The 19,465-nt window shown below is 30.4% G+C and overlaps 1 protein-coding gene across 3 annotated transcripts in view; it reads left to right on the forward strand.

Annotated features, from left to right (window-relative positions):
• The window catches only part of LOC136086769 (uncharacterized), a 95,962-nt gene that overhangs the window by 39,236 nt on the left and 37,261 nt on the right, over nt 1-19,465 (forward strand). For all 3 annotated transcript variants that reach the window (XM_065809249.1, XM_065809248.1, XM_065809250.1), the window contains exons 6-7: nt 11,855-11,998; nt 18,814-18,911. In XM_065809249.1, coding sequence (XP_065665321.1) covers nt 11,855-11,998; nt 18,814-18,911 — 242 coding nt within the window. The remainder of the gene's footprint in view (nt 1-11,854; nt 11,999-18,813; nt 18,912-19,465) is intronic.

Here is a 19,465-nt window from a genome sequence, read left to right on the forward strand (position 1 = left end):
GCAGAAGGACCTAAGAATCTCAGGTTGAAAATAAACCATCATAGAACTCGATATTTTAAATTAAACTCTGAAAGCGTTTAATAATCTGAATAAAGACTATAATGTTAAGTCATAAATAAAAAAATGTTACATGTAATCCTTAAAAAATATTCTAAATTACGAAGACATTGAAAAAAGTCTACAAGCTATGAACATATTTTTTTTAAATAATTTTGAATATTTCAAGCCCTTATAAAAATGAGTTTGCAGAACCTTATCAGAAGTGTTGCCTTAAGACTCCAAAAACAGTGCTAAAAAGATGTGTGCGCAGAATAAATCTATTTTTCTTAATGTTGTCTTTTAAAATACCTAGCATTTTAAGGTGCTGTACCTAACATCTTGAGGTACCCAATCAGAAACTATATAACAAACTCAGGTGATTACTTTTTATAATATTTTTTTTTAATAACATTAACTTAAAAAAAAAATTATGATTAAAAAATGTAAAAATAAGATCCAAGTAAACTTTAATCCAAAATCAGCGAATAAATAATGCTAGGTTGTATTGTGGATAAAATCAGTTATAGGAATGAAGTCCTTAATGTTATCTTCATCAGACTCAAACTGAAGGCATTTTTTGGGTTCTGTTTCACAAAATGGTTTGATCATATTTGGTTTTAAGCCTGTTTCACCTCGACATGATTCTTTACTACATGTAGATTTTAAAACATGGCAACACGAGCGTTCTTGAACCTTAATTGCTGCACAAACATTCTTTCCACATGTACATTCTTCCTTACATTTGTAGAATGCTCAATTTGTTGTTGTTGCTTGGATTTAGTTTCTTTATTAGCTTTCTCCTTTTCGGTTTTGTCTTCCTTGATTGAAGAAACCTTTTCCAATATTTTTTCCCCTCCATTGAATCATGAACCTGGGTGTTTCTAGCATTTTCCTTGTTTATTTTAGGTAATACTTTGGTTACAGGCAACAAGTTAGGTATTTCTTCCGGTGATATTGATTTATCAGATATCGTTTGATAAGCTTCCATGGCACCTTTGTAATTATATTTTTAATATATTACTGAGCCATAGCGAACATCTTTTGGAGATGAACTTGTTACTACTGTTAACAGTTTCTATTTTCTGTATTTTCATTAATACCCAGCTCAGCTCGTCATCATGAATATAAATTCTAGTGGTATCTCTATCTCCCTTCCAGAGCGACGAATCTTGCAAATTATAATAAGATTTCCTATTAAGAATCTTAGTAAGATTAGTAAGACTTGCAAGACGTGCAAGAAAACAAATTTCTTTCTTTTTTTTTTTTTTCTTTTGTAATTCACCTCCCCAAGGCCAAGAAGGCCACTACAGTTGAGGAGGCTACTTGTGGTCATAACCCTCTCCCAACTCTATAACTCTGAAACGCGAACCTTGACGAACAAGGCCGCTGCGCGGAGGAACAAGTTGAGCGCGGTACTACCAGGGACGAGGTGGGAATCGAACTCGGAACCTCTCGCTTATGAAGCGAGCGCTCTACAACTACACCACTACCGCATCTTATTAAGATTTGTAAGTTTTCTTGCAATTTCTTAGCAAGATTTGTATGAAATGAAAGATCTTAATAAGATTAGTAAGATTAATCTTAATTTCTTAGTAAGACTTCCAAGTTATAGGAAGAATTCTTAGTAAGATTTGTAAGATCATATAAGATTATTTTGTATTTATTCCGATGCTACTAAATTCCACTCATATTTTCGCGTAGAGAATTAATAAATTTATAAATAAAACAGTTAAGTACTTTAAATAATTTTTTCTCAAAATAAAATTTATAATTACAGTAAATAGCAACATATAAATACATTATAAATACAACATGCTCATGTTAACAGTATATGTAATACATATAATATATAATACAACAAATCACTTATGCAAGACTATTCCATACTGCATAGACACTTTAAATGAGAAAGTTGTATTTTAAAACCTTAAAAAAAGGAAGGTATTACCAATGAAATATATTAATACTCATAAAAAACATTATATACTGAACTTTTTATCAAGTGTTTACAAATCAAACACAAATAGCAAAAGGCAAATAATGAAAGTCAAGTCTTTTTTATAAGTGATAAAACTATGCAATATAAAACTGCGCACAGTTTAACTGTTTAAATACTTCTGTTTTAAATCAAGTTCCATCTCATTGATATAGTTTACAGCTGTGTCAAAAGCCAGTTCAGCGTTTTACAATTGTGTATGTTCACTAAAGCGTTTTACAATTGCGTTGCCTCTACACAAAATTTTTTAGGGTAACTTTTTCTAGTGTTTCTACCAGTTTAATTTATCTTTGGATCGACTTTGTCAAATTTTAAATTTTCTGCACCAAGAGATTTTATGCCAAATTAATAGTGTTTTATGACAATTCGTTTCCAACAATGATGCATAGATCAACACCCTCCTAAATCTATAGTTTAAAGAAGAAAAATAATTATTTTTATCTTTAACTAAGTGTTATCAATTTTAAAGTTAACTTAAAAAAATAAATAAAAGAAATTATTACTCAAGACTAAGAATAACACTAAAGAGTATGACTCTTTAGCACTGTTGAAGACTATACAGTAAAAACAACAGTTTCACATATTTGTGCACCCAATGGCACTAATTTGTGTATATGCATCCTTTTCATCGTGCACTGGTGTTTAACTATTACTTCTGACATTTGACAATTAAAATAGAACAATTAAAATAGACAATTAAAATAGAAAGATATTGATTATTGATTAGGATACATAGTTTATCCGGTAAATGAAGTGCAGTATTTTCTTTTTTTAAAAGGTAGATATAATCATAGACTAGATATATTATTTGCAAAAAAAGTAAAAACAAACTCAAGTAAAAAAAAATTTAAAAAAACTCTCTCTTGGTTCATATCCAACAATACTTAAAAAATAAGCGACAACCGAAAGAGATTTTAGGAAAATGTAATTTGAATTTAACTTTATAAGATCTTAACAAAATCTTAGTAAGATTTGTAGTTTTTTCTCGCAAGTATTTCTTATTAAAATCTTAGCAAGATCTTTTAAGATCTTTATAAGATTTGTAGTTTTTTCCTTCATTTATTTCTTAATAAGATCTTAATATGATCTTAACAAGTTATTCAAAGAAATATTTCTGATAAAAATTATTAAGATATTAAGAAGTTTTTACTAATTTATGTAAGATAAGAAAGATCATACAGATCTTTATAAGATTTGCAAGATTCGTTGCTCTGGGCTGCCATTTACCTGTTTGTAATTGATTTGTATCAATGAAAATATTACATTCTTTAAGTTCATCTATTTCATTGAGGTGGTTCATGCCATTTCTTTTGTGCAGTTAAGAGCATGATTTATGGATACAGTTCCTTGTCTCTTTTTGGTAATATGCTTTTAATATTTTGCATCCCAACGCTTCTAAAAATACTTGCTAAGCTTCTTTGTTTGGAGTGCTTGTTGAGCATTTTGTGCCTAATAATCTGACGTCCATGGACGTCTACAGGCTTGCTTTCTTGCTCTCAAAACATTCAACATTATAACAATACAAAAAAACTAAGCATTATAAGTTTAGTTTCCTTAATAAACAATATTAAAACCAGGATTTTAATACAGATTATAACAGTTTATTAAAAAAATGTTTTATTTCTCAATTATGTGTACACATCACCTATTCTTTTTTCTTATATAACAGACTAACGACTCTTCTTCATCTTTTGTAAAAATTGAACAATATTCCTTCTCGTTTCCAGTTACAATGACACCATCAATCTGTTTATTAATTGTTCAAAGATCTTTAGTTAGTGGAAATCTTCTTAAATTGATTGAAGCCCAACCATGTTTATTTTTTATTCGGCACCACTCAATTGCTTCCTTTAACTGCTTACTTTTCATCACTATGACATCTCGTAGAACATTGCATCTTTATTTGCTTGCTGGTTTAACTCTAAAGAACTTTCCCATTTCTAATTTATTCTTGGTCTTATACTTTGGTCATATTCTTGGTCTTATACTTTGGTCATGATTTAAATTAAAGAGAACTTAACTCATTCATAGATAGAGCATGGCATCCCAAGCAATAAGCTATGCAATTGCCTTGGTCCTGCTAATTAATCCAAAGTTATAGCTTATTGCTCCCTATGTGGCCTGGACAATACACTAAAAGATCACCATTAATGCTCAACATGGCACTGTTAATACTCTGATATTTTACAGTTGTTAATGGAATCAGACTCTCTAAGAGTTTCCACAGAGTTCCAGAAACCTTCCCACCGGCTGGCCTCAGAGCCAATAAACTGAGTTTTAGAGCTATACCTCATCAAGAGATAACAGAAAGTTTTGCATAGCCGCTGTCAAAGAGGTACAATCAAAAATCTGTGAGTAGTTAAAAAGAACTAGCATTTATCATCCTAGGCAGAAAACAATGTAGAACAGGTTTACATCTATGTCAGCCTAATAGATAAAGAAGGAGTGTGAGGCTGGTCTATAGAATTATTCTGCTTTCCCCTCAAGTCTTTTCTTAGTAAGTCTTCTACAAGACTGAAGCTGGATGCAGTTAACATCTGCTCTAGGTGAGTATTTTTGTAAGGACACCATCTCTACCCTTTACCCAACCAAGAGCTCCATGGCAGAGGAATTTTAAGTCAGTTTTTTTCTCCTAGCCTTTGTCTAGTAAAGCAAATCCTACAAGGCAGCATGGCATGGGGCAGTACTGGATTACATGTTACCAGTAGCAGGATGATTGTAATGATCCTGACCTGACCTGGATTAATGGATTTAATTAATTTTAAACATTTATCTTTAAATTAAGGTTAAAAGATAAACAACACAAACTTTAATTTTTGAACTCTTAAGTGGAAAATGTTCTGACAAGTCTTTAAGCACTCCTAAAAGGTTTTTTTTTCTCAAGTTGATACTTTTCAAATATAAAATTATGATTCAGTTAATGTTGTTTAGCTGGTTGGTGCATAGTCTGCAGATGCCATTTCCTAAATTTTTTTATTAATCTTAACAAAACATGCTAGATTTATCCAAACACAATCCATTTGTTCTGGAAATAGGATATTATTTCAAATAAGTTATCATTTTTTTATCACTAGGCAAACTTATTTTAGGACAAAATTTTTATTTATGTGTGTGTATGTATGTGTGTGTGTGTATATATGTGTGTGTGTATATAAATAAATAAATATATATATATATATATATATATATATATATATATATATATATATATATATATATATGTATATATACACATGTATACGCATATATATATATATACGCGCACGCATATATATATATATATATACACACTATATGTGCAGCATGGAAAATAATGGTCGGTCAACGGTCAATGACCGTCTGAAATGACTAAAGTTACTATTTGACCTCCCATAATGAATACTTGCTGGTCATGTTTGACCGGTTGAAATAAAATCAGAGTTTTGAAAAATTTTTTTTTACAAATAATCATGATGTAATTTGGAAAATGCATATACTAAAATTTCATTAAAGCGTTTAAATTTAAATCAGCGTTTAAAATAGTTTTATTGTTTATGACATGCTACTTAAATTTGCTTCGTTGATGAATTTATGACGATAACTATATCCTTTTTTTTTTTTTTTTCGTTCAACTTATTTAAATTATTTTCATTTTAATGGTGGTTAAAAAATTCTTTTTCATAAATTATTAAATTTATTATTTTTTTATTGTTTTAATAAGAATATTTAATATATTATTTTTATAATAGTATAAAAATATATACAATAATTGCTGTATTTTACTGAGAACATTTTTTGATTTAAATGTACTTAGTCACTTTTTTTTTTTTTCTTTAAATCTTTTTTATTTATTTTCTCGTAAGTTTTTTCTGCAAATGTAATAAATGAATGAATGATTTATAGGTAAATTTAAAGTTTTCTATAATAGGGTTCTTAAAAAAAAATTTTTTTTTTCCATTTAATCTTTTCATTAATTTTTTCATTAATTTTTTTCATAGCTTTCATAGCCCGTTGATAAGAGGAGTTTATTTAATAAATTATTTTTAAATAAATTTCAAATTATCAATTGCACGTTTACTAAATTTTTTTCTTTTCTATTATTGAATTGTAATAGAAACATCAAACATCAACCCGTCTTAATGAAGGTGAATAAAAAGAGACAAAAATACTTTTATGTTTCAATAACATTCATGAAATGATTTCTTTTATTATTGAGTATTCAGTTTAAATTTTGTAAAAAAAAAAAAATTACATAAATTTTGTTTTGATATTTAAAAAAAATCAACGTAAGATTAATTATCCTTATAAATATTATCAAACTTCTTTTTTTAATTGAATGAAAATCTGTGTGCGCGAGCATAATCTCAAACAAATTAATATTAGCAGGTAAATGGAACGTTAGTTATTTGCGAGTTAAACTTAAAAAATACAATGATTTTATATAAAATTATTATTTTAAAAAGAATATGATTTTGTTAAATTTTGAGCGTTAAAAATTAACAAACTTGTATTTTTTCTGTGTTTAGTTTCAATTATGAAGAACTATTACTCAGATGAAAATTAAAACAAAGAAAAAAATAAAATTTTGATTGCCTGTTTTTAGCAACCTTTTACACTTGGAAATGATAATTATTTTGAGAATTGTTTGATAATTATTTGAGTTTTGTCTAACGCTAAAGCCCGCTATTCTCAGGTTATGAAATCTCGTATCTCATCTTAAAAGTTAGGCTCTCGCGATTTCTGAAGAATCTTTAATAGTATTAATAATAAGGGCAAATCTTTAATTCCACCTCTCTTGTATGGTTCAGACTTTGTCACCTCACCTAAAGACAAAGCTGAGTTGTTTGCTAAAAACTTATCATCAATATTATCTCCTGATTCCACTAGTTGCATTCTACCTGATATTGCCAACAAGCAGGTTGATCCATTCCTTGACATTCGTATCACTCCAGCTTCTGTATCTAAAGTGATTTCCTGCCTAGACTCTTCTACAGCTTGTAGCCCTTCTTGTGACCCTTCTCTTCTACAGCTTGTGGCCCAAACAACATACCTGTTATTGTCTTGCAGAAGTTTTCCCCAGAGCTGTCGTCTATACTCAACAGTATTCCATGCCTTGCATGGAATACTGTTGCCATATCTGGGGCGGATCTTCTAATGATGCCCTTTCTCTTTTAGACAAAGTGCAAAAACGTATTGTAAACATTGTTGGACCTGCTCTTGCAGCCAACCTCCAACTATTATCACATCGTCGTAATATTGCTTCTCTTTCTCTTTTCTACAAATACTATAATGGGCATTGTTCTAAAGAGCTAGCGTCCTTGTGCCATCAACTAAAATTCATTCTTGTGTTACTTGTCATTCAATTAAGTCTCATCCTTTTTCTGTGACTGTTCCTAAGTGCTCCAAAAACTCTTATTCGTCTAGTTTTTTTCCTCGAACATCAGTTCTTTGGAATTCGCTTCCTTTATCTTGCTTTCCTGATTCATATAATTTGCAATCCTTTAAGTCGTTCGTCAATCGTTATCTTGCTCTACAATCTTCATCTTTTCTCTTCCAGTTACTTCCAACTTTAATTAGTGGTTGCTTGCAGCCTTGTTGGAAGCAAAGATAATTAAAAAAAAAAAAAAAATTCTCTACTGCAAAGGAATATCAAAACACACTTTTGTACTCCACTTTAGTAAATGCACTTTAGTTTAATTTATTTGTTCAAAATCAAACAAAGAAAACATACTAATGTTTGTTTTTAAGGATGTTTTGTGAGGAAACTATAAGCCGAATATTCATTTCATAATGTGGAAAAAAAAACTGAATTTAGATAATTTTTTTTTTTTTTAATTAACTTTCATTTACCTAATGTTTTGACGTCCCTTAACCTAGCATTGTGTGGTGGAATGCAAAAAGTATAAAAATAAGTGAACCAAACATTTAAAAATATGTTCAGCATTGAAAATAAATAATATTTAGAAATTTATGATTACCTATGCAATATTGGCAACAATACTACCTATTATTTAACCTGACATTCTAAAGTCCTAAATACTTATCTAAAGACATATGAAAACTGTATTAAAAAACTTATAAAACTTTTTGGCAATCTAGCAGGAGTATTTTTTCAACTCTCAAAAGTAAAAACAAAGTATATGCTCAAATATTTGGAGCTTAGCAAAATCTTATAAAATACCTAACATTCTTAGATCCCTTTACCTGTACAGTTTGTTTCCTTCTCAGCAGGTTCATTATATATATATATATATATATATATATATATATATATATATATATATATATATATATATATATATATATATATATATATATATATATATATATATATATATATAATGAACCTGCTGAGAAGGAAATGTTCCAGTTTCGACTATTTACCCTATTTTGGCATCCTTAACAACCAATCATAAAAGTGGTAGTGGAAGACCAGCTAAAATAATGAACAAGAAGGGGCTGCGTTTGCTTCACAGTGTTTTCAACAACAATGATTCAATAAGTCAACGAGATGCCACAGAAAAATTAAAGTGTATGCAGCCTAGTATCTGCAAATCGTTGAAAAAACAAGGATTAATCTGCCAAAAAGAAACAAGAGCACCGGAATACACTGAGCAGCAAATATCAACCATGAAATCTTAATACCACTGGATGACCCAAAATTACTCTGAAAAATTTTTGTTATGAATGACGAAAGTTGCTTCCCTCTCTCCAAAACACAAGTTCCGAGAAATGATCGATATCATGCAGATAAAAGTTCTACAATACTTACAAAAGTAAAATACAAATATAAACACAAGTTTGAGCAGAAAGTGATGAGGTACATTGCCATATCTGAGAGGGGAATTTCCAAGCCATTGTTTAAGCCAAGTGGTTTGGCTATTAATCGAGAAGTATACCAAAATCAATGTTTGAAGAAAATATTGGTTTTATTTTTTCAAAAATATCATTCAGATGGCAATTACTTGATTTGGCCAGATAAAGCATTATCACATTATGCCAAAAAAGCACAAGTCTTCTTGGAAAGCCAAAACATCCCATAACAGGGTTCCCACCGGTCCTGGATAGTCCTGGAAAGTCCTGAATTTTTCGGATTATTCTGTAAAATCTTGGAATAGCCCTGGAAAATGGGATAATATTTTGTTGTTTGTTTTTAAGTAAAGAAAAACAATACAACAACAATACAACTACAATACAAATTATAGTAAATTATAGTAATATAGTTGCAAGTTGTTGATGCCAACTACTCCTAACACTTTTCAAGTTAATGAGTATATGTCAGAATGCTCAAGTAAATCAGAAAACCAAAAAACAATTAATAAAATGCTAATAAATACATCTACACTTAAAGCTGAAGTTTGTTGGGGCCTTAATATTGTGTATTATAAATATTCAATGAATTCTTCAACTGATTCTAGTAAATTATTTAGTAAATGTTTCCAGATAGTGATATTGCTAAGTTGTTTCAATGTTCCCACCAAGGCCAGTTATATTGCAACATTCGGATTAGCTCCCTTTTTTAAAAAGGAGTTGCTCGCTTCCCTATTTAATACACCTTATTTCGTTGTTTCATTTGATAAATCCATGAACCAAGTTTTTTAGAAAGGTTATATGGACTATTTAGTAAGATTTTGGGATGACAATACAAGTATGGTTAATACATGTTATCTTAATTCGGAGTTCATGGGGCGCTCGACAGCACATGATGTTATGCAAACATTCCTAAACTGTATATTTGATATAGACATATCAAAGATTCTACAAGTGTCATCAGATGGGCTTGTCATAGTACGTACTGCAGTATCTATTAACCCAGTTTTCATATCAAATCCGAATAAAAGGAATACTTGTATCAGTAATTTTTAAATTCATTGCAAAAGTTAGTTAATTTTGGTCGTTTGTCATCAAAGTCTGCGGAACTAGCGAAAAATCAGTATTTTAAATTTTCAAAAATAGTAGACTCAAATTGAAAATCATTTCAAGATTTTGATATTATAAATGATAGTCTTGATCATTTTTTCTCTGACTTTATTGGCACAAATAAAGCTTATCAAGATGTTTGCAGTATTTTTAAAATGTTTTTGTGTTTTCACATGGACTATTCTCCAATGAGCGTGGCTTTAGTATTAATAAACAACTTGTTGTAAATCTTAGAGAAAAATCCCTTGTTGCCTTACGTCTTATTGAAGATCATTTGTCTTCCTTTGAAGAATCCCCTGATAGTATCAAAATTAATAAAGAAATGCTCCAAAACGTAAAACAAGCAAGTATTCGATATAAAGATTATTTGCAATCACAAAGAGAACAAAAAGAATGTAACAATAGGAATATAAAACGAAAAATTTTTGGCAATGAGAAAAAGGTAGTTAGAGAAAAGTGTAGAATCTTGCAAAGTGAAATAACTACTTTGATAGAGCAGTCTGATATGCTAGCCATAAATACAGAAAAGCAAAGTAGTTTTGTTCTTTCGAAAGAATCAAATGAAAAAAAGAAACTCTGTCGAGAAAAACAAAAGGAAATCGAGGATTTGTACATTACAGAAAAAAACATGATTCATGAAAATGATAAATTCATTGCTTAATTTTAAAGCATATCTTTGTACACATAGTTATTGAGTAAAGTTTTAGTTTTTGTATTGTTGTTTTGCTAAAATGGTATTTATATTAGGAGTTTTTGAAATGATTCTGATGTTTTTGAAATAAGTTGCATTAAAAGTTTCTTTTCAAATAAAAAATTGTTCCTTGTCAAATATTTTTTGAATTTTTACTTAGTTATGTAGCTGTAGTGATGTAGCTATATTTATGTAGCTATGATGTATTTCTTAAATTTACATTTGATTTCTATATTAATTTACATTTAGTAGCATTTATTGTGTTATTTTGGGCTATCTATAAAAAAGTCCTGGAAAGTCCTGGAAATAATAAAGCAAATGTCCTGGAAAAAGAAAAAAATTGTCCTGGAAAGTCCTGGAATTTCAATTTTTTTATCTGGTGGGAACCCTGCATAAGTACCAAAAAACTGCAATCCTACAAACTTGCCTCAGTGTTGTCCAATTTAAGATTTCTTTGGATAAAAAACAATTGCAAAGCTAAGAATTGCAAACAATTGATTACCCGAATCAAAAGATTTTGTCAAATTGATATAAATGCTGTACAATGCTTCTGTTCTAACATCATGACAAAACTACGTCAAACTGCTGCTGATGGACCATATTTGAATGTTCATTAATTTTTTCTTAAAGATAAGTGATGTACCTTCAATTAAAATAAATATAATTTTCATCTTCTAAACATTTGTTTTTATTATAGCCGGATATGAAAATTCTTTTTTTTCCGTTATCACCATAACATAGTGCCTCCTTGAATAATAGTTTTCTATGGATTATGTTACACTAACGAATCTTTATGTAAGACCAAATAAATACATCTATGGCTGATCTCATTTTAGAAAATAGCATTTTTCTGACCCACTGTGTACTGGTAGCAAACTTTAAATCTGTGGTCTGATTCTACTGGTTGCAAATAATGAATGCAGTATGATGATTCTGAATTCACCATTAATCAAATGAAAATAATTATTTACTAGGTTGTTTAAGTTAAAGAAAAGTTTCAACAAATTATAATCTGTGTCTTTACTATATTACTACAGAAATGTTAAATTTATGTTATAATTTGATTGTATTAAGGTAAATTGTAGTACTGTAAAATGATTGGTTATATTAAAGAGATAAATGATTATTACAATGGTATTACAATTTTTTAAAGAGATAAATGATTGAAATTGTTTAGGAGATAAATGATTGAAATTGTTTAGGAGATAAATAAATTTTATTATGTATAGGAGGAAACCTTTTGGCGAACATACAAGCATTTTATTTCTGATAAGAAAAAAACTAAAATCTCAACAAATGTTACATGGTATAATCATTCAGTTAGTCTATTCAAGCTTTATCAGAGGGTCCATCTGATAGGAGGTTATAAAAAGGTTTTTAAAAAAAATTATTATTTATATTCGTTTGTGGTTGTTTTCCTTTGCTTACTTTGTTTTGCCTTTGTACTTTCATCTATATCATAATATCAAAAAAGTCAAAAAAATAAATAGGAATATGAATTTGAAAATTAAGAATCACATTATTGATGTTTCGACTTATTTTTATTTAATATTTAATTTATTCTTTTAAAACTGCAGTTATTTACATGTTTGCAGTTTTTTATTTAAATTACCGATAATCCTACTTAGTGTTGTATTAGTAACAAATTTTATCTCCATATCTCCATATGTACAGCGAGCTTGTTCCCAGGTTTAAAGCTATAGAGTTATGTAATATTTTGGTATTTTTAAAAATACTTTCGGTTTTAATAAATAATATAGTTTCAATATATAATTTTAAATAAGTTTTTATTAAAAATATACAATTTAAAGAATTAAAAGTATCCTCTTTAACAATAAAAATTTAACAAACTCTTGCTCTTAGGGAGGTAGTTACAGCTCTTAGGGAGGTAGTTACAGTAAAAAGAAAAAATTTAAAAGCTTTTTAAATTTTTGTGCTGTTGAAATTGGTGTTGTAATTTTGCTCTAGCAAGAATTACTATTATTATTTTACTGTGTCAACAAAAATAAACTTAAAAATAAAAATGCTAATAAAATATATATTTTATTAGCATTTTTATATGATAAGTGGAACATTGCCTATACCAATATTTTGGTTAAAAATAGGTTGTAGATTTTGTAAATGCATTATTTTAGGTTGTTCCACTTTACATTTTCTTGCTTGAACAAAGGTTCAAGCAATACATTTCAAATGCATTTTTTTTTGGGTGCTCATTTCTCTTACATTTGGAGTAGCTCTCGCTACCCCAAACATATGGGGAATGAGTTGATAAAGTATAAATTTTAGCATATTCCACTAATCTTAAATTAATCAACAAGTTTTAAATTTCGATTAAAAATCTTTTAGTGTTCAAAAGTTATGATCTCGTCAAATTTACAACTACCTTATTTTGGGGAGAATTTTTGCATAGTCATAACTCTTGAACAATAAAAAATTATTATATGAAACTTAAAACTTGTTGATGAAATTAAATTTAGTATAGTATAGGCTGAAGTTTTTATTTTTTAGTATAGTAGGCTGAAATTTATATTTTATTAACTCATTGCCCTCATGTTAGGGGTAGGGGAAGCAAACCTTTTGGGGAATTTTTGTTTCCAGATTCCAATAAGCCAACTTTTTGTAAAATATTCTCATTTGGCCTAAGTATAAACAAACTTAAGTTTAGAGTTCACACGACGCCTAAAAGTGTCATATCAGTAACACATATATAGATTCAAGAATTTAATTTAAAGAAAAGATATTTACAAAGAATTCTGCCTTTGGAGCGGTAGTAAAATCAAGTTTGTGTATCAGAGATGCAATGACAAATACGTAATTATTAACCATTTTTTATCTTCTAATATGAAATATGGTAGTTAGTCTAAAAATAATAGATCTTTGTATTTCAAGCAATTATTGAATCTTATCCTCTATCCTTTGTATTAAATAGTCTTGGTATTAGGCAATATTATTTTGCATCGAATACTTGCGACAAAAAAAAATCTGTTGTAAGGAAATTTTTTTTGATGAAAAATATTAGAGAAATGGTTATTATTAAAATTACTGTCTCTGCAAAAGAAAAGCAAATCCATGGGATATAGCAGGGATGTCCAATCTTTTACTTTAACAAAGCATTAAAATAAAGGCCATTCACAAAGCATCAAATCAAAGGCATCAAAAAAAAATTAATGTATTTTTTATTTTTTTTAAACATCGCTTCCAACAAGTCTGCAAGCAGCCAATAATTAAAGGTTGAAGTTACTGAAAGAGAAAAGATGAAGATTGTAGAGCAAGATAACGATTGATGGATGACTTAAAGGATTGCAAATTATATGAATCAGGAAAGCAAGATGAAGGAAGCGAATTCCAAAGAACTGATGTTCGAGGAAAAAAACTAGACGAATAAGTGTTTTTGGAGCACTTAGGAACAGTCACAGAAAAAGGATGAGACTTAATTGAATGACAAGTAACACAAGAATGAATTTTAGTAGATGGCACAAGGATGCTAGCTCTTTAGAGCAATGCCCATTATAGTATTTTTAGAAAAGAGAAAGAGAAGCAACATTACAACGATGTGATAATAGTTGGAGGTTGGCTGCAAGAGCAGGTCGAACAATGTTTACAATGCGATTTTGCACCTTGTCTAAAAGAGAAAGGACATCATTAGAAGATCCGCCTCAGATATGGCAACAGTATTCCATAGAAGGTTGGATTTGAGATTTATAGAGATAGAGAATAGAATCTGAAGTAAGAAACTGACGAGCTCGATAAAAAGATGCAACCTTAGCAGATGCTAATTTTGCAACTATTTTGATATATGGTTTCCAAGAAAGATTGGAAGTAAGAGTTGATCCTAGAAGATGAAGAGTAGTTGACTCATCGAGTATATCACAGTTCATAAATATAGGAAGATCTAAATTATTGCGATAATGATTGGCTGAAAAAAATTGAGTTTTATCTGAATTAAAGTTTACCAGCCACTGTGAGCCCCATGCTGTAGCAGAAGTGAGATCCTTTTCAAGCTCAAATGCCCCCTCCAAGCAATCAGAGGGTGTTTGTTTCTTATCACGACAAGAATAAATGGTAGTATCATCAGCAAACAATGCCACCTTAGATGTGAGAATATCTGGAAGATCATTAATGTAGATTAAAAAGAGTATAGGGCCAAGGATAGAACCTTGAGGAACCCCTGAAGTTACAGGATAAGGAGAAGAGTGTTGTCCATCGAGGACAACTTTTATGCTACGATTGGAAAGGAAGGATTCAATGATCTTAAAGATGTTGCCGGATACGCCATAAGAAGTGAAATGTCAAGAGCGATGGCTTTAATCTCTCCACCTTCATCTAATGCACGATAAAACCTGTCAGTTATTACTGTTAGCAAATCAACTGTAGAACGAAAATATCAAAATCCATATTGATGGTCAGAAAGTAAGTTATTAGATTCAAGATGAGAAATTAAGTGTTTGTTAACTAAAGATTCAAAAACCTTGCTTATGATAGGAAGAAGACTTATGGGACGGTAGTTAGATGAATCAGATCGCTCTTCAGAATTTTTGTCAATAGGGATAACAGATGCCGCTTTCCAGTAGAAATTCCAGTAGAATTTCCAGTAGAAAGTTTCGCTGTAGAAGAGTCTAAGCAGGAAATCACTTTAGATACAGATGCTGGAGTGATATGAATGTCAAGCAATGGATCAACCTGTTTGTTGGCAATATCAGGTAGAACGCAACTAATGGAATCAAGAGATGATATTGATGAGAAGTTTTTAGCAAACAGTTTGGCTTTGTTTTTAGGAGAGGTGACAAAGTCTGAACCATACAAGAGAGGTGAAATTATAGATTTGCCCTTATTATTGATATTATTAAAGATTCTCCAGAAGTCACAAAAGCCTAATTTTTGAGATGAGATACGAGATTTCATGACCTGAGAATAGCAGGTTTTGGCGTTAGACAAAATCTTTTTATAATTGTTTCTAGAAGTAATAAACAGACGTCTGTTTTCTGGAGAATTGTTTTGATGATAAATATGGAAGTAACGGTTTCGATTGGCAATCGCAGCAGCACAGTGTGAGGAAAACCATGGGGGAGAGTGAGGCTTGACCTAGAATCGTCGAGAGGGAATAAAAGATTTCATGCCAGCCTGAATCCACGAAGTTATTTAAGAAGCACATTTGTCGACAGGAAGACGAAAGATTTCTACCCATGGGCCATCACGAAGAAAATCACGGAAAGAGTTCCATTCAGCTTTAAAGTAGATGTAAAAGGTACGATGAAAGGAGGATTCTGATGATGAAGAAAAATGAGATAATAGTCTTAGAGAGATCAAACCGTGATCAGAATCATTTAAGGGTGAATGCGGAGAAACTGAACACTGACTAGGACCAGAAACAAGACATAAGTCGAGTAGAGAAGGTAGATGATTCGGGTTGTCAGGAAAGCGAGTTGGAAAGTTGACTATTTGAGTTAGAGATTGAGAAAGGCAAAAGTTGTGGGCTTTAATGCCTGCAGAGTCACTGACACTAGAGCTAAGCCATTCAGAGTGGTGAGCATTAAAGTCACCGACAACAACTATATTAGCTGATGGATAAAGGGCTTGGTCAATATGATCAGAAATAACGTCAAATAGAGTGCAGTCTTGAGATGAAGGAGAGCGATATAGAACAAAGAGAAAGACAATAGAGTGAAGTGGTGCTAAACGAAAGCGTGTGAAAGAATAGTCTGTGGATTCAAACCAAGTTTCACGACAAATGGTTGAATTCTTATGAATGTAAATGACGAGGCCAAGTATGTGACTATTGGAGTTTTTACGAATTAGAGGAAGATAACCATCAACACTAAGATCGCAAGATGAGACAGCCGAACTCAAATTAGTCTCACAAAGAGCAAGTAGGTCTGGTGAACTTTGCAAAAGATAAGACTCAACAGAAGAAAAGTTACTTCGAAGACCACGAATATTAGTGAATGATAGGTTTAGAGAACTTGGTGATGATGATGGTTTTTTGTTTTTTATAGTGTTTGGTACTTTATTCGTTTTTAAATTGGATTGAAGAACTTGACTCAAAGCATAGATAGTACTCAGAACACCGTTTAATAGCCCAAGCAATTGCCTCATTACTACTAATAAACCCTAAGCCATAACAAAGGGCTCCAAATGTGGCCTCCGCAATGCACACCAAAAGTACAAACAGGGATACCATCCATGTGCAACATGGCACTGGTAATACTTTGATATTTTTCAGCTGTTGATGGAATCAGCCTCTCTGAGAGTTACCACAGAGTTCGGGAAACCTGACTACCAGCCGGCCTCAGAACCATAAAACTGAGTTTTAGAGCTGTACCCTCATTAGGAGATAATAGAATGAGTTGCCTAGTCATAAAAACAGAGACACAAGCAAAACCCATGCATTGAGTCAAGAAGATCCAGCATTCAACATCCTAAACTGGAAACAATGTATTAAAAATACATCTGCGTCAGCCTAGTAGATGAAGAAGGGGTGCGAGGTTGGTCAACAGATAGAATCTGTTTACCCCTTGAGTCTTTGCCTAGGAGGCCTTCTACAAGACAGTAGCCGGGTACATTTAACATCTGCCCAAGATGAGTATTTTTATCGAGACACCATCTCTAACCTTTACTCAACCAAGAGCCCCAAGGCAGGGGGTGTTTTAAGTCGGAGTTGGCATCTCCTAGCCTTTGCCTAAAAAGGCGTATCCTACAAGGCAGCATTATTAAAATATAAAAGTATAAAACGTTCAAATATTTTTAATAATTTTTTTATAGAACATTAGACAGTGATGCCACTTCTTAAGGCAGTATTAAAAGGTATTTTGTGGCCCACAGGCCCCATGTTGGACAATCTTGGGTAGTGTTATGCTTGATTTAAAATTTATTAAAAAAGATAAATATTTCTCTTTAAGAAAAAAAGGCTCCCATGTTTTTTTTTTTAAGGACATTAACAAAAGCTGATTCACAAGTTCAAAGACAAGATGTGAATTTAAATGTAAATTCAAGTGCTTTTAATTGTCTAGTAAGCAAGTCACAAAGTTGACTATCTGGGTAATAAATTAAGTCAAAAGCTTTAGTGCATTCAAGGTCAGTTATACTGGAGCCACATCATTTAATATGACAATCATAAAAGCCTCTAAAAACTGCAGTATTAACAGATAAATAAATAAAATATAGTTTTGACTGATCATTAACTAAAATGCAGCATTGAGAGATAAAATGGTCTTTTGTGGCTGGGTTTATTTATTAAAATAGTCAGATAAACAAAAAAAATTGTTAGATGATTCAAGCCTGGTTTCAACGTAATTAAATCTCGCTTCACAAGCAAGAAGTTCTGAGTTCCATCCCCACCATGTCCCTGGTAACACCGCACTCAACTTGTTTCTCTGTGCTTTTGGTTTGTGTTTCGGGATTAAAGAGTTGAGAGAGGGTTATAACCACAATTAAGTAGCCTCTTTGTCTTTAGTGGCCTTCTAGACCATGGGGAGGTGAATTAATATTTAAAAAAAGACATCAATTTAAATTGATACTTAAGTAACAATTTTACTAAAAACAGATCCAGTGATTTTACTTATTTGTTATAAAACCAGGTCCAATGAGTTTACTTATTTGTGCTACAACCATTTCAGTGAGTTTACTTATTTGTGCTACAACCAGGTCTGGTGAATTTTACCTATGGTTTTCATTTTTTTCTGGTGAATTTTAAGAAAACTAAGATCGTATGGATAAAAGATTAGTTTGAAGATCATGAATATTTATAAATTATAGATGAAAAGAATTTGGTTGTGATTATAGTTTTTATTTTTGAATTTTAACATATATTTTCTGCATACTCCTAAAGTCTTTATCTATGAAGCTCTTTAGAAGAGAGTTCGCATGTGTGATTAACCTTTGCTCGAGACAATTTATTTTTAAATTAAAGTTAAAAATTCTCTCGAGTCAATGTTATTCACACCCTCATTAAAAAAAAATAAAAGACATAACTATTCTCCCTATTCTAAAGAACTATAAAGCTTAAAGCAGTAAAGTACCCTCCTAACTCAGATTCAACTTAAGTAAAGAACAATTATCTAATCTTTTTTTATTATAAGTTTCTGATGTGAACCTATTTTTAAGTTAACTGTTTCTCAATTAGTTTCATAAAATATATAGTTTTATTAAAATTAGATTTTACTTTTTTTTACTAGAATTATTATGCATTTAGGCAACTAGTCATTGGAAGATTTGGAGAAATATTTGTTGGAATATTTTAGACACCAAACTAGACAGCAAGTTCTTGACAATTAGAAAAACTTATAGAAAGTTAGTTTTGTTGTCTTTTTTTATAAGATATATGATTTTAAATTCTACTTAAAGTTACACGGTTTTGAAGTCAACACAGTATTTTGTTTTTATATCTTTTCAATCAAATTCTTTTAAAATCTTCTATATATTTTTTGCGTAACATTTTTTAATTTTTTAAACTAACTATTTTACTATTTTACACTTATCAAGTTAGATATTTTTTTTTGTAAACTAGTCCCAACTCCCAACTTTCAAAACTGTAAATTATATGAGTCAGGGAAACGATTTTCAAGCTTTGCTTAGCAACAAGATAGAACAAGTAAATCTTCATTTAAAATGTTGCCAAAAGAAATTTGAGTTATTACAAAAACAAGCAAAAATGCTAAAATATATTTGAATAAAAGTTGTGATAATGTATTCTATCTAAATAATGATTTAAGTATTAGTACATCTGCTCCGATAGCTGGACTATCATCACAAGTTGAAACAAGTTTTCTAACTTCTGTTAGTTTTCTAAGTTTGCCAACATCTTATAACATGCAACTATTGATGTCATCACACAATATCAACTT

Source organism: Hydra vulgaris, chromosome 11 (assembly GCF_038396675.1).
Source record: "Hydra vulgaris chromosome 11, alternate assembly HydraT2T_AEP".
NCBI classification, from domain to species: Eukaryota; Metazoa; Cnidaria; class Hydrozoa; order Anthoathecata; family Hydridae; genus Hydra; species Hydra vulgaris.